This window comes from Sorex araneus, chromosome X (genome assembly GCF_027595985.1).
Source record: "Sorex araneus isolate mSorAra2 chromosome X, mSorAra2.pri, whole genome shotgun sequence".
Taxonomy (NCBI): domain Eukaryota; kingdom Metazoa; phylum Chordata; class Mammalia; order Eulipotyphla; family Soricidae; genus Sorex; species Sorex araneus.
Window position 1 is genome coordinate 165,488,672 of NC_073313.1, and position 21,772 is coordinate 165,510,443.

The 21,772-nt window shown below is 59.8% G+C and overlaps 1 protein-coding gene across 1 annotated transcript; it reads left to right on the forward strand.

Moving 5' to 3' along the window:
- The first annotated feature begins 480 nt into the window (after nt 1-480).
- On the forward strand, nt 481-21,150 carry FAM163A (family with sequence similarity 163 member A). Its single transcript, XM_004613719.2, has 4 exons — nt 481-696; nt 17,551-17,650; nt 18,372-18,485; nt 19,043-21,150. The coding sequence occupies exons 3-4, from the start codon at nt 18,393-18,395 to the stop codon at nt 19,406-19,408; spliced, it is 459 nt and encodes a 152-aa protein (XP_004613776.1). The 5' UTR covers nt 481-696; nt 17,551-17,650; nt 18,372-18,392; the 3' UTR covers nt 19,409-21,150.
- Nucleotides 21,151-21,772: the final 622 nt, after the last annotated feature.

Genomic DNA, 21,772 nt, shown 5'->3' on the forward strand with positions numbered 1-21,772 from the left:
GGCAGTGAGGACGCGCTGGGCGACTGGTCTTTGGATTCTGTTGTTGTTTTTCCAATAAAGGAATAATAAAGGTTATTTTTTCTACCACCCCCTGATACCTCCACTTGGGCTCAAGCTGTCTATTTCGTTTCTCTACAAAATAAATTTCTTGACGAAATAAATTTCCCGGCCCTTCGCACCCCCCATCTCTCCCCAAACTCCCTCCTAGAGAGACCCGGGTCCCCGCCCTCCGGCCCCGCGAAGGGGACAACCTTGGACTTCAGGGACCGGACGGACGGAAAATGGGCATCAGGGCACACAGGATCCTCTGGCGGCCCTGGAGGCCACCGCCCCGCGGGCAGCGGCACCTTGAGAGTCCCTGTCCCGGGCCCCCGGACCCGGCGCCCGGGACGCCAATCAGGCCTCTCGGAACCTGCCCCCGCGGGCGCTGGACCCGGGAAGAACGCGCGGGCCGGAGGGGCGGGGCGGGGGCGGGCCGAGGACCCCGAGTGGCCGGCGGAGGCGCCCGGCCCGCGGCCACTCTCCGAGGGCGCCTCCCTCTCCCTCTCCGCACCCGCCCGCGCCGCGGGGACGTTCGCGCGACTCCCGCCCGCGTCCCCGACGCACCACCGCCCGGGCCGGGCCCTCTGAGCCGCGGGGACCATGCGGCGGCCCCGGCCCGCGACGCTGCTCGCCCCACGGGACCGCCCGTCGCGCGTGAGTGTTTGGGGGTGCGGGAGGGATGCGGGTGCGGGGCGCGCGCGGGAGGGATGCAGGGTGCGGGGCGCGGGAGTGTTTGGGGGCGCGCGAGAGTGTTTGGGGGCGCGTACGAGTATTTGGGGGCGCGCGGGAGTGTTTGGGGACGCGCGGGAGTGTTTGGGGACGCGCGGGAGTGTTTGGGGGCGCGAGGGAGTGTTTGGGGGCGCGGGAGTGTTTGGGGGCGCGCGGGAGTGTTGGGGACGCGCGGGAGTGTTTGGGGGCGCGCGGGAGTGTTGGGGACGCGCGGGAGTGTTGGGGACGCGCGGGAGTGTTGGGGGCGCGCGGGAGTGTTGGGGACGCGCGGGAGTGTTGGGGACGCGCGGGAGTGTTTGGGGGCGAGCGGGAGAGATGCAGGGTGCGGGGCGCGGGAGTGTTTGGGGGCGCGCGAGAGTGTTTGGGGGAGCGTACGAGTATTTGGGGGCGCGCGGGAGTGTTTGGGGACGCGCGGGAGTGTTTGGGGGCGCGCGGGAGTGTTGGGGACGCGCGGGAGTGTTTGGGGGCGCGCGGGAGTGTTTGGGGACTTGCGGGAGTGTTTGGGGGCGCGCGGGAATGTTGGGGACTTGCGGGAGTGTTTGGGAGCGCGCGGGAGTATTGGGGCGCGGGGGAGTGTTTGGGGGCGCGGGGGCGCCTGACCGTTGGGGCGCGCGGGACTGATGCGGGGCGCGCGGGAGTGTTTGGGGGTGCAGGGAGCGCAGAAGTGTTTGGGGACCACAGGGGGCGCGGGAGTGTTTCAGGGTGAGGCACGCCTGGGTCTTGGGGCGCGCTGTTTCGGGGTGCGCCCCGCGTGTTGGGGCGCAGGCGGCCGCCGTGTGCCCGGGTCGGGGCGGGCGCGCACGCGGGCCTGATCCGCCGGTGACTTGACGCGAGTTTGGGGCACTCGGGAGGGCGGAGGCGCGGGCGCCGCGCGGGGATCCCCGACATCCCACCCCGGGGCGCTGCCGGCGTGTCCCCCAACATCCCCTCGAGGCCCAGGAGCAGCGCCCGACCCCGGTCCTGGTCCCGCGGGCACCCGCCAACCTCGGAGCCAGGGCCCCCGCGGCCGGGAGGCGCCAGGAAGACGGGGGGGGGGGGGGGGGGGGCGCCGGGGGCGGGATGCAGAGACCCCAGCCCGCCAGCCCGACCTCCGGGCGGCCCCTCACCCCGGGTCTGTAGGAGGGACCCGCAGGGCGGAGAACCCCGCGTTCGGTGCCCTGAGCGAGACACCCCCCACCGCTTCTTCTAGGCCCCGCGCCCCGGGCTCTCCAGGTCCCCCCCGCGTGGAATCGTGGGCTCAGGGAAGTTGCTGTTTCCCAGGAGGCCTGACTTGCCTGGGAGGTTGGGGGGCGGGCCCAGTGACTTTAGACGCTGTCTGTACTGGGGTCACTCCTCCGGCCAGCGCGGCTGCACTCCTGGCTGTGCTGGAGGTGGGCATGGGGGGCTGCGGGTGTAACCAGCAGAGAGTGCCCACTGGTCTACACCCCGCCCTGCCCTGTCGCAGAGGCCGCCCCACACCCTGGGCAGGACAGCAGCGACCAAGGTGCCTTATTGAAGAACTCAGTGACCAGAGCGATAGGACGGCGGGCAAGGCGTTTGCCTTGCACGCCGCCGACCCGTGTTTGATTCCCAGCATCCCATAGGGTCCCCCGAGCACCGCCAGGAGTGATTCCTGAGCACAGAGCCAGGAGTCAGCCCTGAGCATCGCGGGGTGGGACGGGGGCTGGAGCGATAGCACAGCGGGTAGGGCGTTTGCCTTGCACGCGGCGGACCCGGGTTCTAATCCCAGCATCCCATATGGTCCCCTGAGCACCGCCAGGAGTAATTCCTGAGTGCAGAGCCAGGAGTAACCCCTGTGCATTGCCGGGTGGGACCCAAAAACAAAAAACAAACAAACAAAAAAACACATACCCAAATTTTCAGCAGATTATATCTCAGTGAGGTCCGTCCTGAGACGGTGGAGTCAGGTTGGGGGTATGGTGGTGATTTTGGATGGTGGAAGCAAGCAGCTGCCGGAGACTCTGCTTGGGCGGGCTCCAGGCTGACCTTCCCCCCCTCTTATTTACCCCATCTGTTCAACCTTGCACAGGTCTGAGATTAACTGGGGCTTTTGATCTCTTTCAGAGATGTAGTGATGGGTCTTTGAAGCAAGGCCCATCAATGAGCTTGTGTAGCTGAGCCGGAGGTGGTTTGTGGGCGTGCTCCCACAAACCTAACTTTGGGCCGTTTTATTTCTTGGGAAACTTGGTTCTGAGTTGTTGGGGTCTGGCCAGAGGCACAGCGGCAGTTTTGGGGTGTCAGGAACCCCGAAGGCACCATCAGGCTGCTGATGCACTCGCCCCCGTAGGTACAGGTTTAACCTGCTGGCAGCACCACGCCCCCGACCTTTCACCTTTAGAAAATAATGAAAATGATTCCCCCTTCCCTTGCCCGGGGTGTGTGATGAGGGGACGAGTGAGCCCTCTCTGGGCGTGGGCTGAGAGGTGGAACTTGATGCTGGGAATCGCTTCCCCAGAGCCCTGGACACCCCTTCCGGTCTGTGTCAGTTTTTGTTTTTTTTGTTTGTTTTTTTTTTGTTTGTTTTTTTGCTTTTTGGGTCACCCGGCAATGCACAGGGGTCACTCCTGGCTCTGCACTCAGAAATTACCCCTGGCAGTGCTCGGGGGACCCTATGGGATGCTGGAAATCAAACTTGGGTCAGCCGCATGCAAGGCCAACGCCCTCTCCGCTGTGCTATCGCTCCAGCCCGTCTGTGTCAGTTCTGTCCTCCTGTCTCTGCAGAAGGCTGCTAGCCCCGCCAGCGTTAACCCTGTCATGTGCTGAGCTGACCAGGAACAGGGCTGTCCTGGACCCCCCCACCCCCAAAACCCAGGACCTGACGAGCAGGCTGGGTGAGGGGAGGAAAGTCCCAGGAAGTGTGGACAGAGGGCAGGGGAACACATGTCCGCCGAGTGAAGGCTGAGTGGAAGATAGTATCAGAACCCCTAAGACGCCGTCACAGGCTCAAAGTAGAATGTGGGGGGGGGGTGCTGGAGCGATAGCACAGTTGGGAGGGCGTTTGCCTTGCATGCAGCCGACCCGGGTTCGATCCCCGGCATCCCATAGTGTCCCCCGAGCACAGCCAGGAGAGACCCCTGAGTGCAGAGCCAGGAGTCAGCCCTGAGCATCGCTAGGTGTGACCCAAAAAGCAAATAAAAAGAGAAAAAAAACTCGCCTCAGACTTCATCCGGGGACGTCTCAAACACTCTTGCTCACATCAGCCCCCTCTGCACCCCAAAATGGTAGTCCTCTGCAGAACACCGCATGGCTCTGTACTCACTCAGCAGCTGAATCCTTCTGTGGATTTGTTTGCTTTGGAGACACTCCCAGCGGCGGTGCTCAGGGCTCACTCCTGGCAAGGCTCAGGGAATCGAACCCGGGTCAGCAGCGTGCTAAGTAGCTACCCAATCCCTTTCCTATTTCTCCAGTCCTGAATTTGTCTTCTCTTTTTCTTTTTGGGTCCCACCCGGCGATGCTCAGGAGTTCCTCCTGGCTCTGCACTCAGGAATCACTCCTGGCGGTGCTCGGGGGACCCTATGGGATGCTGGGAATCGAACCCGGGTCGGCCGCCGTGCAAGGCCAATGCCCTATACGCTGTGCTATCGCTCCAGCCCCCCTGGATTTGTCTTTTTAAACTAAGTCACAGCACAGCCTTGGGTTGCTGCCTATGCAGACGCACAGCAACGCTGAGTTTCAAGGAAACTCGAACAAATGCACTTGAAGCATCTCAGACTCTTTCCCCCACCGGTGGCTTTGGGGGACAATGCCAGGATTCTATTTTTGTGCTGGAAGCCCTCAGCCCAGCTGGTGAAACACCCGGAACTCGCCAGGAGTGCCCTTTTGGCCCGTGGAAGGTAGTTGGTGATGTTGGCATGGGGGAATAGTACGTGGAATGCACCCAGGAGGGAGAAGGATTGAAAAGCAAAGAATATTTTTCAAAACATGGGGCTGGAGCAATAGCACAGCGGGGAGGGCATTTGCCTGGCACGTGGCTGACCTGGGTTCGATCCTCGGCATCCCATAGGGTCCCCCGAGCACCGCCAGGAGTGATTCCTGAGTGCAGAACTGGGAGTCAGCCCTGAGCACCACCAGGGCACATTGGGAGGGAGGGTGGCAAATAGAAATTTAAAAAAGTCAAGTTTCGTTTTTGATCTTTAAAAATTTGTTTTGGGGGCAAGCACTTGGAGAGAAACCATGAACTGCATCTTGCCCCCTGCTTCCTGCCATGGGTGGTCTTCCCCAGCCCTGTTCTGGGGGGTTCTGGGCTATAGCCAGCGCTGCTGAGGGCTGACGCCTGGCTCTGGGTTCGGGGTCACTCCTGGCAATCAGTAGAGATCTTCTGTCTGTCTATAATATTAACGCACGTGAGCTTTCCGCACCACTGCCAACCACAAGGCAAAAATGCAAGCAGTGTCTCGAATGTTCCTTGCATTCGATCCACACTCACTGCAGAGGAGAAAGCGATTTTATTTATTTGTTTCTTTTTGGGTCCCACCCAGTGATGCTCAGGGCTGACTCCCGGCTCTGCATTCAGGAATCACTCCTGGCGGTGCTCGGGGGACCCTATGGGATGTCGGGGATCGAACCCAGTTCGGCTGCATGCAAGGCAGACGCCCTCCCCGCTGTCCCCGGGGGCGATTCTACTCCCCTGTCTCTGTTAATAACAGAAGTGGGGGGCTGCCACCCAGGCAGTGCTCATGGGGGCCTGGGGGTGACTCCAGACAGCACTTACCCCCCACCCACCCCCGGGCCTGACAGACAGGGCGAGAGGCCTGGCAACAAGTGGCACTGGTCGTAACACAGCGGGGGTCCCCCGGGGCTGCACGCAGCAGGGAACACACTTGGGGCGTTTCGCACTCGGAACTTGTAACCCGCACCCCAAGTTACTTGTCTGTTCTGCTTTTGGGTCCCACCCGGCGATGCTCAGGGCTAACTCCCGGCTCTGCACTCAGGGATCACTCCTGGCGGGGCTCGGGGGACCCTATGGGATGCCGGGGGTGCAAGGCAAGGCAAGCTCTGGCCCCGGGCTGCTTTTACGAAGATCACTGACCCTCCCCCGAGCCCCGCCAGGAGTGAGCCCTGAGCACAGAGCCGGGAGTCAGCCAGGAGCGCAAAGCCAGGCGTGATCCCGGAGCACAGAGTCAGGAGTCAGCCCTGAGCTCTGGGAGGTCCCGAGAGATCAAGGTCACGCGCCTGAGGGACTTGGGGGGTGTCTGGTCGCGTCCCTGCGTCTCAAGGACGAGTCTGTGCCTCACCCAGCGAACAATCTGCAAACCCGGCCGGAAGGGAGAGCTCGGTTGCTGCCCTTTTGAAAGCCCATTAAAGGGAGGCTCGTGTGAGATGGAAAATTTCAAGCGCAGAGCAAAGAAGGGGGGTGGGGGGGGCTGCCCAGTGGCCGTAATCAGGCCTGCCCGGAGGCCGTCAGCTCGCGGCGTGACTTCTGAGCCACGCACGTGCGTGAGCCGGTGGTGCGGCTTCCTGGCTGAGCGCAGCAGCGGGTGTAGACACTTGTCCTGCAGGTGGACCCGCAGAGACCCTCCCCGCCCCGCAAATGTGTCAGAAAGGCACGTTAGGGGGCTGGAGCGATAGCCCAGCGGGGAGGGCGCTAGCCTGGCACGCGGCTGACCCGGGTTCGATCCCCAGCTTCCCACAGGGTCCCCTGAGCATCACCAGGAGTGAGTCCTGAGTGCAGAGCCAGGAGTCAGCCCTGAGCATCGCTGGGTGTGATTCCAAATAAATAAATGAATGGATGAAACAGGACACTGGCGCATCAAGCCCAAGTTCTCACACCCTCACTCGCTCCTCTCTGTCTCTCTGCTCGTCTCGGCTCTGGAGAAGGCCAGGACGCACGTTTCCCGCTTCCTCTCATCTCTTCCCAAGCAAGCGTCATTCGATAGCAGCTACCTTGCTTAAAAAATAAATTAATTAATTAAATTAAATACAGATGCTGGAAGGTTATCATGAATATCCCTTTACCGAATCATGAACAGCTTTATAAGGCTCAAAAATAAATAAATAAATAAATAAATAAATAAAATTGGGGGGTCCAGAGCAATACCACAGTGGGGAGGATGTTTGCCTGGCACGTGGCCAACCCGGGTTTGATCCCCAGCATCCCATAGGGTCCCCCAGCCAGGAGTGATTCCTGAGTGCAGAGCCAGGAGTCAGCCCTGAGCATCACCGGGTGGGACCCAAGAAGCAAAAAAAGAAAAAGAAAGAAAAGAAAAATGACTGTGTGTGTGCGTGTGTGCGTGTGTGCGTGTGTGCGTGTGTGCGTGTGTGCGTGTGTGTGTGTTGGACCACACCTGGCAGTGCTCAGGGGAACCTATGGGATGCTGGGGATCGAACCCGGATCGGCCGCGTGCCAGGCCAACACCCTCCCCGCTGGGCTCTCGCTCCAGCCTCATTTTGACGCTCCTCAGGACAGGAGGTGGGCTGGTGGGCCGGGCTGGCTTCAAGGAAGGACAGAGCCACTTTGAAAACCCCGGCAAGGGAGGTGGGCCCAGGAGCTGCCCAGCGCCCGTGACCTTGGAGAGTCCAAAGGACTCCGGGGAACCTCGAAATCAGGGCACTTTGGGCGCTCAGCGGTGCCCGGCCCGTGTCTCTGCAGACCCCCCCGGTGGGCCCCCCTCTGCATCTTCCCGGGCTCCACGCCCCTCATCCACTAATTAAATGAGCCCCAGGCCTGTTGCATTAAACCCTCTCCCGGCCCCACAGGAGCCCGGCCCGGCCCTAATTAGAAAAACAGCTGCAGTCTCTGAGCATCAAAGCTGATTAGAGCCCAGCTCGGAGCGGCCTGGCCTTTGTCCGCACAGAGCAGCCTGGCCCTTGTCCTGGAGGGACGGATGCTGACGCCTCCGAACCCCCCCCCCCACCACCCGTGAGCTCATCCCCCGGACCCGAGGGGGGGGGGCCTTGTGCAGCGGCCCATAGAGGCACCAGGAGCTGGCCTGGCAGCCACGAGCACTCAGACTAGAGTCAACCTAAGCCACAGCGCAGCGGGGAGGGCGCTTGTCGTGCACGAGGCAGACCCGAGTTCGATCCCCGGCATCCCCTAGGGTCCCCGAGCACCGCCAGGAGTGATCCCTGAGTGCAGAGCCAGGAGTCAGCCCTGAGCATCGCAGGGTGGGACCCCCAAAAAAAATACAGCGGGAGGGTGTTTGCCTGGCACGCAGCCCACCCGGGTTCGATCCCCGGCATCCCATAAGGTCCCCCGAACACTGCCAGGAGTGATCCCTGAGCACAGAGCCCAGAGTGACCCGTAGCATCACTGGGCGTGGCCCGGACACCCTCCAGTGTCACAGTATGTGGTTCCCTTGCACGGTGTCCCCCCCACGCCCACTCCAGAGAGGGTCCACACTTCAGAGAACTTGGGGGGCCGTGGCCAGCCTATGCTCCGGCCGACAGACACCAGGGAAGGGCTCCGGCCGCTCCTTCAGGTCCCTCCTGGTTGAGACTCGGTTTCCCCGTGTCAGAAAGAGACGCTGCCCTCTGCCTGCCTGCGCTCCCTGCAAGTGGGACGGGCAGGCTGGACGCCCGTTTCTGGGTAACCGGGCACCGCCCCCTCCCTGTGCAGCGAAGCTAAAGAAGAGGCAGCCGACCTTAGCCGGGGGCCGAGGACACCCCTGCAGGAAGACCCAGAAATAGAACATCAAGAGAGTCTGTGTCCTGTGCTCGCTCCTGCACTGCTCAGGGCCCGGGGTTCTGGGGGGGAGGGGAGCGGTGGGGGGGCGGCTCAGTTTCTCCTGCCTCAGTTTCTCCTGCCCCCCCACCCCCACCCCGGCCTGGTGTGTCACTCACGCTGTTGGCCTTAGGGGTGGCACTGTCCGGGCTATAAAAATAGCCCCGTGGGGGCCAGAGCGAGAGCACAGCGGGGAGGGTGTTGGCCTGGCACGCGGGCGACCCGGGTTCGATCCCCAACATCCCATAGGGTCCCCCGAGCACGGCCAGGAGTGATTCCTGAGTGCAGAGCCAGGAGTTAGCCCTGAGCATCGCTGGGTGTGACCACCCCCAAAAAATAGCCTTGCGTATCTGCTAGGCATTGCCCCTCCCCCACCCCGCATCGCCTGCCCCTGCACATCCCCCCGGATGTGAGAGGGCCTGTGGGGTGAGTACAGAGCAGAGAGCCCGGGGGGACCCTGAGATTTGGGTATGTGTGGGCCAGCAGCCGAACCCCACCCAGCTCACCCTGACCTCCTTCATAACCGTGATTCTTGTTTGGGTTGGGGGCCCCACTGGGTGGTGCTCAGGGATCACTCCTGCCTGGCAGTGCTCAGGGGACCCTGGGGAATGCCGGGGCTCCCACCTGGCTTGGTCGCTGGCAAGGCAAGTGCCCTTCCCGCTGCGCTATGGCTCCAGCCCCCAAATTCTAGAAGTTCTCAAAGGGGGTCTTGCACGTCGCTGACCTGGGTTCGATCCTCGGCATCCCATCAGTGTGAGCACTGCCAGGAGTGATCCCTGAGTGAAGAGCCAGGAGTCAGCCCTGAGAACCGCCGTGGGTGGCCCAAAAACAAACAGAAAAAGGTTCCGGAATTTTACTTGCAGTGGGGGTGCCTCCCTCCTCTCTCCATGCACCCCTCCTGGGCTCCCCGAAAGGCCTAGGGGAGCACCCCTTGCAGATGTGGGGGCCGGTACCCCTGCTTGAATGGGGAGTACTTTCTGTTGGCTTGAAGGAGGCAGCTGGGGGGGTCGTGTGACTTTGTTTTTGAAACAGGAAATGGGTCCAAGTTGGGGAATTTCTTTTGTTTTGGTTTTCTTTTATTTTTGGGTCACACCCAGCTATGCTCAGGGGTTCCTCCTGGCTCTGCACTCAGGAATTACTCCTGGCGGTGCTCAGGGGACCCCATGGGATGCTGGGAATCGAACCCGGGTTGGCCGCGTGCCAGGCCAACGCCCTCCCCGCTGTGCTATTGCTCCAGCAAAGTTGGGGAATTTCTGGTCCAGAGTGAGGCCAGGTTGGCCAAAGGGTCCCTTGTCCTGCTTAAGCCCCCCCATCCGGGTGGCCCTCACAAGGAGAATTGACCCACAACGTGAAGCAGCAAGGAGGGGGTCTCCAGGCATCGCCCCCTGACCCCATGACCACACAAGGGAGTTTTAATCACCTAATTCATTAAACAAACGCAGTTCCAAGGCACCCAGAAAGGATGAGACAAGTGCTAGCCCCAGCTCCAAATACAAATAAACAAGGAGTCTGGAGAAGCTGGCTCGGCCGAGCCTCGGGGTCCCACCGCAGGACCACTTGGTTCCTAAGCACTGAACTTGGAGCAACACCAGAGCACAGAGTTGGGAGTACCCCCAAACAAGCCAAAAATACCACTGACACCCATGACAAAATAACTAAGGCCTAAAAGACTCAGGGGTCTTTCTTTTTTTTTTTTTAATGTAGGAGCACTGCTATTTATTCCGCCATTGATTAAGCTGATTGAATTGGGCATGAACTCCACCTTTCCTTTTTTTAAAATTCAGAATGTTAATTTTATTTATTTTTTTAAATTATTTTTTTAACCACCGTGAGCTACAGTTACAAAGCTTTCCTGTTTGAGTTTCAGTCATACAAGGTTTGATCACCCAATCCTTCACCAGTGCACATTCTCCACCACCCATGTCCCCAGTATCCCCCCATCCCGTCCCTCCCCCTGCCTCCATGGCAGACAATCTCTCGGGGGTCTTTCTTTTTTATTTTTTCTTTTTGGGTCACCCTCGGGTATGCATAGATGTTCCTCCTGGCTCATGCACTCAGGAATTACTCCTGGTGGTGCTCGGGGGACCCTGTGGGATGCTGGGAATCAAATCCGGGTCGACCGCATGCAAGGCAAACGCCCTTCCCGCTGTGCTCTCAGGGCCTTTCTTTTTTTTTTTTTTTTATGCTTTTTGGATCACACCCGGCAATGCACAGGGGTTACTCCTGGCTCTGCACTCAGGAATCACCCCTGGCGGTTCTCAGGGGACCATATGGGATGCTGGGATTCAAACCTGGGTCGGCCAATGTGTAAGGCAAACGCCCTACCTGCTGTGCTATTCCTCCAGCCCCTTTTGGGGGTCTTTCTTGAGAGAGAAGTGGAGTTATTTTGGGGGGGGTCCCACCCAGCAATGCTCAGGGCTGACTCCTGGCTCTGCACTCAGGAATCACTCCTGGTGGTGCTCGGAGGACCCTATAGGATGCCGGGGATCGAACCCGGGTTGACCGCATGAGAGGCCAATGTCCTTCCCGCTGTGGTATGGCTCCAGCCCTGAGAAGTGGGGTTTGCCATGCTGAGGCCAGCGACCTATGACCTCCCTGACCGCCAGGAGGTCTCAGCCCAGCAGTTCTGTCCAGCGGCACCCCCCCCCGTCCCCAGCTGTGCCCGGGCACCCAGGGCCAATGCCAGGAAAAGTCCCGAACCAACGTCCCCATCTCAGCGACTGAGAGATCCGATTAGAGCCCATTAGGCGGAAACTGGACCTCTTTTGATTCACAGAGCCGCATCGTTCACCGGTTCGCAATGAGATTAGCTCCCAGGCTGTGAGTGGCCTCAGAGAGAGAGCTGCCCGGCCCGGCCAGCTCCGGGCTCCTCCTCGTCCCCTTCATTCATCCTGAGCCCTGGACTCCGGGGCTGGACCTATAAGAACTGAGCGTGTGACACTTTTCTTCTCCTGGCTGGCTCACTCTGCCTTATTTATTTTTTGCCTTTTGGCTCCCACCCGGCGATGCTCAGGGCTAACTCCCGGCTCTGCACTCAGGAATCACTCCTGGCAGTGCTTGGGGGACCCTATGGGATGCCGGGGATCGAACCTGGGTCGACCCCGTGCAAGGCCAACGCCCTCCCCGCTGTGCTATCGCTCCGGCCCGGAGGCTGACTCACTGAAGTTCTATCATCTCTCTCGGTCTTAGCTCCTTCCTGCAAACCCCCCCACCCCTGTCCTAGCCCCGAGTCCCACGTTCTGCCCCCCAATTTATGCAATTTGTCCTTGGGGAGCCCATTTGAGCACTGCTCTAAAGAGAACCTTTCTGGGGCTGGAGCAATAGCATAGCGGGTAGGGCATTTGCCTTGCATGCGGCCAACCCAGGTTCGATCCCCGGCATCCCATAGGGTCCCCCAAGCACCGCCAGGAGTGATTCCTGAGTGCAGAGCCAGGAGGAACCCCTGTGCATCGCCGGGTGTGACCCAAAAAGCAAAAAAAAATTTTTTTAATTTAAAAAATAAAGAGAACCTTTCTATCAGTTTCCTGTACCTGCAGGTCTGGGAGTAGGTGCATGCATTTATTCACTCACTAGCTTGCTCATTCATTCATTCACTTGCTCATTCATTCATTCATTCGTTTTCTAGTTCCAAGTGAGAGTACCCCATTTGAAAAAAGAATTTATTCTTTTTGTTTGTTTGTTTGCTTCTTTTGGGTCACACCCAGCGATGCTCAGAGGTTACTCCTGGCTCTGCACTCAGGAATTACCCCTAGTAGTGCTCAGGGGACCCTATGGGATGCTGGGAATCGAACCCGGCTCGGCCGCATGCAAGGCAAACACCCTCCCCGCTGTGCTATCGCTCCAGCCCAAAGAATTGATTCTTTTAGGGGCCAGAGCCATAGTACATCAGGTTGCCCAGCACGCGGCTGACCCGGGTTCGATCCCTGGCATCCCATAGGGTCCTTGAGCCCCGCCAGGAGTGATTCCTGAGTCCAGAGCCAGGAGTTAAGCCCTGAGCAACGCCGGGTGTGTCCTAAAAGCAAAAAGAAATTAGGAATTTGATTTTTTTTTTTTTTTTTGCTATTTGGGTCACACCTGGCGATGCTCAGGGCTGACTCCTGGCTCTGAACTCAGGAATCACTCCTGGCGATGCTCAGGGGACCCTATGGGATGCTGGGAATCGAACCCGGGTCAGCTGCGTGCAAGGCAAGTGCCCTCCCCGCTGTGCTATTGCTCCAGCCCCTGGGGAATTTGATTTTTAAAATGGGAGGCGTGTGGGATTTTCTCTCCCAGCCCTCACCGCGGACTCCCCCGCCCTCAGAACTGGATGTCACAGTTCTTTCCTTCACGTTAAGTTCACGTTAAGTTTTTCTGCCTGGTTGGCGTCATATCCGACGTGAATTTATGACCACGTTCATCTGGGTCAGCGTTTTCCCGGGGCAGGAGGACGTCTTTGCAATTATAACCTGGTGCTTCATCTTGTGTCCAGTGGCGCATGGCCTGTCCGTGGATCGCTTTTCCGTCGCTGGACGTGTCGGAGATTTCTAATTTTCTCCTTTGTGATGAATAACTGCGGCGAGGCCAAGTCTTTGCTTCCAGCTTTACTCTCACTTTGGATCATTTTCTTTGAGACCTTTTTAATTTTTTTTTTGCCTTTTGGGTCTGGAGCGATAGCACAGCGGGGAGGGCGTTTGCCTGGTACGCGGCCGACCTGGGTTCTATTCCTCCGTCCCTCTCGGAGAGCCCGGCAAGCTACCGAGAGGATCCCGCCCGCACGGCAGAGCCTGGCAAGCGCCCCGTGGCGTATTCGAGATGCCAAACACAGTCACAACAAGTCTCACCATGGAGACGTGACTGGTGCCCACTCAAGCAAATTGATGAGCAACGGGACGACAGTGTTACAGTGCCTTTTGGGTCACACCCGGCGATACTCAGGGGTTATTTAGTCCTGGAAGTGCTCAGGGGAGCCATATGGGATGCCGGGGATCGAACCCAGGTCAGCTGCACACAGGCACACAGGCAAACACCCTCCTTGCTGGACTATTGCTCCAGCCCTTTGGAATTTTTTTTGAAAAGTTTTTTGTCCCCCCTCTTTTGAGGTCACACCTGGCGATGCTCAGGGGCTACTCCTGGCTCTGCACTCAGGAATCACTCCTGGCAGTGCTTGAGGGATGCTGGGAATCGATCCCGGGTCAGCCATATGCAAGGCAAACGCCCTCCCCGCTGTGCCAAGGCTCCAGCTCCTCGGGAAATATTTTCTCAAAGCAGGAATATTGTGTCAAACGGCATAAACACATTTAGGCTACGTGTGCCTTGATACACACCATTTTTATTTGTTTGGGGACCACGCCCTGTGGAACTCAGGGCTGACTCCTGCCTCTGTGCTCAGGAATCACTCCTGGCGGATTCAGGGGACCCTATGGGATGCCGGGGATCAAACCCAGGCTGGCTACATGCAAGGCAGACGCCCTCCCCGCTGTGCTGTTACTCGATCATTCAGATTTCCTACCAGTTCGCTCTCTCCTTGTGCCTTTACACCCTTCCCTCCTAACGTGTACATTAATTTTGCTGCTGGACATGACTTCCTGCTTTGGCTGCTAATTGATTCCAATTTAATTAGGCTTCCTGCTCCTACCTGGGGTTCCAAGGCAAGTCTTGCTCTGTTATAATCATCATAATTTTTTGCAGCTGCTGTCTTCTTAGCCAGTCACTTCCTCCTTCATTTCCTCCGTCTGAGTTACATCCCTGAGGGGCTGGGGGTGAGGGGCTTCACTTTTCTGCAGCTCAGAACTCGGAGATATGCAATTGCCCGTGTTTTTTTCTTTTTTCTTCCAGAAATGCAACGAGGAGCTCTCTCTCCTCTCTCTCTCTCTCTCTTTCTCCCTCTCTCCCCCTCTCTCCCTCCCTCTCTCTCTCTCCACTTCTCTCTCCCTCCATCTCTCTCCCTCCCTTTGTCTCTCCCTCCCTCTCTCTCCCTCCATCTCTCCCTCTCTCTCCCTCCACCCCTCTCTCCCTCCCTCCCTCTGTCCTTCTCTTACTCTCCCTCTCTCCCCTTCTCTCTCCCTCCCTCTCTCCCCCTCTCCCCTTCTCTCTGCCTCCCTCTCTCCCTCTCTCTCCACCTCTCTCTCCCTCCCTCCCTATTTCCCTCTCCTCCTCCCTCTCTCCCTCTCTCCCTTCCTCTCTCAGACTCTCTTCCTCTCACCCTCTCTGTCTCCCTTTCTCCCTCTCTCTCTCCCTCTCTCTCTCCACTTCTCTCTCCCTCCATCTCTCTCCCTCCCTTTGTCTCTCTCTCTCTCCCTCCATCTCTCCCTCTCTCCCTCCCTCTGTCCCTCTCTTCCTCTCCCTCTCTCTTCCCTTCTCTCTCCCTCCCTCTCTCCCTCTCTCTTCCCCCTTCTCTCTGCCTCCCTCTCTCCCTCTCTCTCCCTCCCTCCCTATTTCCCTCTCCTCCTCCCTCTCCCCCTCTCTCTCCCTCCCTCTCTCGCACTCTCTTTCTTCCTCTCACCCTCTCTGTCTCCCTTTCTCCCTCCCTCTCTCTCTCTCTCTCTCTCTCTCTCTCTCTCTCTCTCTCTCTCTCCCTCTCTCTCAGGAATATTTTGTTTGGGGGCCACACCCAGTGATGCTCAGGGCTTACTCCTGGCTCTGCACTCAGGGATCACTTCAGTTGGGGCTCGGGGGGAACCGATGCTGGGGTGCTGGGGATGGAACCCCAGTCAACCTCGTGCATGGCGAGCGTCCTGCCCACTGTACTGTCTGAAATGCTCCTCTCCTCTCGTGCCAGGTTTGACCTCTCCAGAGAAATCCAAGTGGTGGGGCTAGAGCGTAGCTCAGCAAGGAGGGCCTTTGCCTACATGCGGCCGACCCAGGTTCGATTCCCGGCATCCCAGAGGGTCCCCCGAGCACCGCCAGGAGTGATTCCAGGAGTGACCTCTGAGCATCACCGGGTGTGACCCAAAAAGGAAAAAGAGAAAGAAAAAATTATCCCAATGACACAGCCTCCCAGTCAGAGGGGAGGAGAGGAAGGGAGGGAGGAGGCTTCTCAGATGCTCTGGGGAGCAGGAGAGCATCAAGGCTCCCCCCTCCCCCTCCTTGTTTCCAGGGAGAGCAAAGACTTATCTGGGTGTCTTTGATAAGCAAAGACTTATCAGCCTGTCCCCAGGCCCCCTGCCAGCAACGTCACTGTGTGAGAACAGTCTCACACGGGATGAATTTGGGGTATATGTGTGTGTGTGTGTGTGTGTGTCTGTGCGTGTATGCGCATGTACTAAGACAGAGATTTAGCTAGATGTGCTGTGTGTGTGTGTGTGTGTGTGTGCTAAGATAGACACTTTGCTCCGTGCTAGATTTGGGGGGTGTGGGTGTGTGGGTGTGCATGTGTGCTAAGACAGACTTAGCTCCCTACTAGATGTGTTGTGTATGTGTGTGCTTGCGTATATGTGTGTGCACACATGTGTGCATCTGTATATGTGTGTATGTGTGTGTGCACCTGTATATGTGTATGTATGTGTGTGCCCATGTGTGCTAAGACAGATACTTCGCTCAGCTCCCTACTAGATGTGTTGTGTATGTGTGTGCTTGTGTATATGTGTGTGTGCGCATGTGTGCATGTGTGTATATGTGTGTATGTGTGTGTGCACCTGTATATGTGTACGTACGTGTGTGCCCATGTGTGCTAAGACAGACACTTCGCTCCATGCTAGATTTGGGGTATGTGTATGTGTGTGCATGTGTGTGTGCATGTGTGCTAAGATAGACTTAACTCCATGCTAGATTTGTTGTTATGTGTGTGTGCATGCATGTGTATATGTGTGTGAGCGCACATGTGTGTATGTGTATGTGTGTTTGCATGTGTGCATGCATGTGTGCATGTGTATGTGTGTGTTTGTGTGTGTGTGTGTAGCAGGGGGGATTACTGAGAGGAGCTGATGCCTCCTTAGGCCTTTTTAGGAGTCTCTTTCTGCATTACTTGATACTTTTCTTTCTTATTCATTTCTGGGCTGCATCCAGTGATGCTCAGAGCTTACTACTACGCTCAGGGCTCATTCCTGGGGGTGCTCAGGGGACCCCATGGGATACTGGGGATTGAACCCGGGCAAGGCAGCCGCCCTCCCTGCTATGCTATTGCTCTGGCCCCTCCTTGATGGCTTTCAAGGGCTCCTGCCTCCCCGGGGAGACCCCTCCTGAGTCCGCCTCATACGGAAGGGCCCAGCCCTTCCCTGGGGGGTGGCCACAAGTCACCCCACCACGACCTCCGACACCCTCTGGGGTCTCACTGAGGGTTGCAGACCCCCAGCCTAGTAACGAGGACAGAGACACTTTTTAAAAAATTTATTTTATTGAATCACCATGAGCTACAGGCACAAGCTTCCATGTTTGAGTGTCAGCCATCCAATGATGGAACAAACACCCATCCCTCCACCAGGGCACAGTCCCCACCACCCATGTCCCCAGTATCCCCCCATCCCACCCTCCTCCTGCCTCCATGGCAGACAATCTCCCCCAAACTCTCTCTCTCTACCTTTGGGATTATGGTTTGCAATACAGACACTGAGAGAGATTATCACGCTTGGTCCTTTATCTACTCTCAGCACACATCTCCCATCCCGAGCATCCCTCCAACCATCCCTGACTCAGTGACCCCTTCTCCATCCCAGCCGCCTTCTCCCCCAGCTCATGAGGCAGGCTGCCAACTATCGGGCAATCTTCCTGGCCCTTGTCTCTCCTGTCCTTGGGTGTCCGTCTCCTATTATGTTATTTTATATCCCACAGATGAGTGCCGTCCTTCTGTGTCTGTCCCTCTCTCTCTCTGACTCATTTCACTTAGCATGATATCTCATGAAATTTACTTATAAGTGGATAGCCATGCAGAGACGCTTTTTTCTCTGCTGCTTCAAAGCCCTCGACCACTTGGCGGGTGAGTGAATGAGAAACTCTCACGGGAGGATTAATTGCTTCCGAATAGATAGAATTTGAGATGTGCCGAGGCTCAATTAACTCATGCCCTCACAGGGTTGAGCTTGTCAATCGCGCATGCAGGGTGCCAGCTGCGGCTCTGTGGGGTGTCACACACCTGCCCCCATTGGGGTCCTGGGACCACCCGTGTTGTCTGAGCTGCCCCTGACCCCTCCCCTCTTCTCCTGCAGGGACCAGGTGCTTGGCCATGACTCGGTCCCCAGTGTCCCCGATGCTGCCCGCCGGGGTGCCCCCCGAGTGACCGGGCTTGCTCTGCCCCCACCGCTCCACGTGAGTCTGAGGGTCTTGGGGCTGCAGGCTGGGACCCCCAACCCCAGCTAACCCCTCAGAGGTTTCCTATTTAGATCAGCCAGGCCCTGGGTCACAGAATGCCAGTTCAGTGCTCGCCCCTTGAACTGGGGTATGGGGGATGGTGAAGGAGGGAAAAAAAAAGAGTTTAGCCTGGGTCTGGCAGCCTGTCAAGAGGGTGGGGTCCCCCAAATTCCCGTCGTGGGGTCAGAGCAATAGCACAGCGGGGAGGGCGCTTGCCTTGCATGCGGCCGACCCGGGTTCGATCCCCAGCATCCCATAGGGTCCCCCGAGCACCGCCAGGAGTGATTCCTGAGTGCAGAGCCAGGAGTAACCCCTGAGCATCGCTGGGTAGAACCCAAAAAACTAAAGCTCCCAGAACGCTGTCTCTGGAGCTGGGTGGGCACTCCGGGACCCTGCAGTGCGGGGTCACTGCCGCCCCTCAACTCCTGCCGTCTCACCCTCGCCTCCCTATGTAATTCATCTTCCTGTCCTGTGTCCCCTTGGCTGTTGGTGAGATGATGGGGGGGGCGGTTCCCAGGGTTCATCCTACGTGGTCCTGCTGGGGAGACAGTGCCCCGGGACCCTAGGCATGATACTGGGATGTAGGCTGAGCCCGGGTGGGACCCCGCATGATACTGGGGTGCAGGCTGAGCCCGGGTGGGGTCTCGGCTGCCCCTCAGCGCCGCACGCCTCCCTGCAGAGTTGATGGGGCGCCGGGCGGATGACCGCGGGAACGGTGGTGATCACGGGCGGAATCCTCGCGGCCGTCATTCTCCTCTGCATCATCGCGGTGCTGTGCTACTGTCGCCTCCAGGTGTGTCCCGCCACCACCCGCCCCGTCCAATCCCTGTCGCTGTCCCGCCACCGCCCCGCCACACCCAATCCCAGTCTCTGTCCCGCCCTCGCCACGCCACATCCCAGTCTCTGCCCCGCACGCCACGCCACGCCCAATCCCAGTCTGCCCCGCCCACACCCCGGCCCCGTCCAATCCCAGTCTCTGCTTCGCCCTCGCCACACCAAATCCCAGTCTGCCCTGCCCACGCCCCGGACCCGCCCAATCCCTACGCCACGTCCAATCCCAGTCTCTGCCCTGCCCAGCCTGTCCCCGTCCAATCCCAGTCTCTGCCCCGTCTCATCCCAGCACCTGCCCCGCCCCATCCCAGTTTCTGTCCCTTTCCCATCCTGTCTCCTGTCCCTGAGACCCCTGTGTCCCCCTGCCCCCTAGTATTATGTCCTCCAGCCCCCTGACACCCCCGTGTCCCCTCCCCCGTAACCCCCATAGACCCCCGTGTCCCCTGGCCCCAGAAGCCCCTGGACAATCCGTGTCCTCTGCCCCCAGTCGCCCCCTGACCCCCCGTGTCCCCTCCCCAGTATTACTGCTGCAAGAAGAGCGGCGTGGACGATGCGGCCGAGGAGGACGAGGAGGGCCCCCGCGGCCCCGCCTGCAACGCCTGCAGCTCCCGGGCGGACCCCCTGGGCGGGCTGGCGCCCCTCCCCTGCGAGCTCCGCGCCAGCCCCTGCCCCACCTGCTCCCCGCACGGCTCCGCCTTCTACATCCGCACGGCTGACCTGGTGCCCAACGGGGGCAGCGAGCGGCTCACCCTGGCGCCCGCCTACTACAAAGAGGGGCCGCCCCCGCCCCTCAAAGTGGCGGCGCCCCAGCCGTACCCGGTGACGTGGCCGAGCTCGGCGCGCGACGCCTTTACCAACCCAAGGGCTGTCAGCACGGACGTGTGACCCCCCCCGGCCCCCACCCCACAGCTCCCGGGGGCGGGGGCACCTCCCAGGGGCCCCGCTCGCGGGGGTCTGGGCTACATTTCGGGGTGTGCCCTGGAGGTGAGGGTCTGGGGGTGCAGTGGGCAGTGATGCCCAGCTCTTAGCCAGCCCAGAGGACCCCCAGTCCCCCGCTCTGCTGCATGGACGAAGGCCAGGACCAGGGGGGTTGAGCAGAGACTCGGAGACCTGGGGGGCTTGCAAAGTGACCAGCAGGTTGCACGGCCCCTCACGCTGGACTCGTCCAGCCCCCACCCACCCACCCCGCCCCGGAGGCGGCTGCAATTTCTCCATCCCGGATGCTTCAAACACAGTCAGATTTGGCGACACCCAGGATGTTCCCGGGAGCGCACAGCATCGACACCCCCCTCCTCCGACCCTGAGCCTGCACCCGGGTCCCCATTCCCCCCCGCCTCAAGTGGGGTTCACCGCCAAGCCATGGCAGAGACTCAGTGAAGCTGCACAAATCCCGTCTGCGTCCCCTGGGAGTGGTTGAGGTTACTTCAGCAGAGCTGAGCTGGCCCATGGCCCAGTCAGCTGTGCTGGACATTGTCCACGGCACCTCTGGGGGCCTCGGCAGCCCGGGGAGCTGCAGAGGGGAAGCGGGTCCGAGGTGGCTCGGACACACACAGCTGGAAGGTCACGGGGTCAGCTCCACGGAGCCACACTGGCGCCTCGAGAGTGTGGCAGGCAGTTTGGGGGGGGTCTGTGGCTTAGCAACTGGAGTCCAGGCTGCCTCCTCCTCTGCACCCCACACTTCCCAGCACCCATGGGTCACTGTCCCCTAGCCCCGCTTTTGGGGGGGGGGACCACGCCTGGCAATGCTGGGGGACCGTATGTTGCGAGAGATGGAATCCACCCCTTCCCCTCCCCCCGTTTCTGCATGTCAAGGGCCTGCTCTGCTCCCACTGACCCCACTTTTTTTGGGGGGCCATGCCCAGCGGTTTTCAGGGGATGATGCGGGGGACTGAGCTGGGGGCTGCCATGAAGCCTCTGTGCGCTCTCCGTGTCTCCCCAAAGCTGAGCCCCGCCCCGCACTTGGGGGAGGGGGGAGGAGGGGGAATGTGCTCCGGGCGTTTTGGGGGGCACAAGCTCCTTGCTGGGCTCTGAAGTGCTCCCCCCCCCCGCTGGTGGAAGCCACGGATGGTGGGAGAGCCCCCCAGGCCCCCTGAGCTCGGGGAGCAGCCCCCTGCCCCTGCTCTGACGCAGGCCCAGAGCTGTACCCCAAGTCCTGGACTCCCCAAGAAGAGGGGCTGCCCTGGTCTGTCCAGCCCCAAGGGGTCTGGGGGTACCACGGGGACATGAAGACAGAGGAACGGTCCTGATGCACAGGAAGAAGCTTGAAAACGCTGCTGACGGACCCCCGGTTCCTTCAGCCCTGTGGGACTCATCAAGACCCCTGAGACCAAAGGGACCCCTCGGGACAGCAGCTGTCACCCCCCGACGCTGGCCCTGACCAGGCCAAGTGCACCCCTGGACATGGGCACCCCTCAGTGCCTGGCTGGTGCCACACTGGCCCCCTCCACGCCCCCTTTGTCCCTCCCCCAACTCTTAGCCGCTGGTACCCCTGACCCCGGGCTCCCATATAGCCCCAGGGAGCCGAGCGTCCAACTAGACGTTTGTCACGAGGCCCCCGAGATGGGAGAGAAGGAGCCGCCTTGTCCGCACGCCCCGGAGGGGGGAATAAAGGAGGAGTTTGAAACACACCCTGCGGCGTCTCGTTCTTTCTTCCGGAGGGTCCAGGACGGACCAGAGACGGCGCAGGCTGGGGTCACAGCCACGGAGCCACGGCCGGGTCCCCCACTTCTGCCACCGAGTCTTCATCACAATCTCCCTGGCTGCCCTGCCCTGATGCCGGCCGACACCCCCCATGGCCCCCGAGGTAGGTGCTGGGCCACCAGGCATGGAGGGGTCTGGGGCGGGGGGCAGCCCGGGTCACGCAGGCCTTCCTGGCGCCCCCAAACTTGCAGCTCCTGTGTGATGCTTGGCCCTCAGAAACGGGACCTTCACCTGTGTGGGGTGTTCGTCGGTGGCCTGGGGGGGCAGTTCTGGGACCTGCAGACAGAGGGTCCCCAAGTACCGCCCTCCCCCCACCCCCAAGTGACAATTCCCAGCCACGAAATAACTCCCAGCACCCCTCGTCCTTAGAATGATTTGCTTTCGGGGACAGAGCGATAGCACAGAAGGTAGGGCGTTGGCCTTGCACGCAGCCGACCTGGGTTCGATCCCCGGCATCCCCTAGGGTCCCCCGAGCACCGCCAGGAGTGATTCCTGAGTGCAGAGCCAGGAGTCAGCCCTGAGCATCGTCGGTGTGACCGAAAAAGGGAA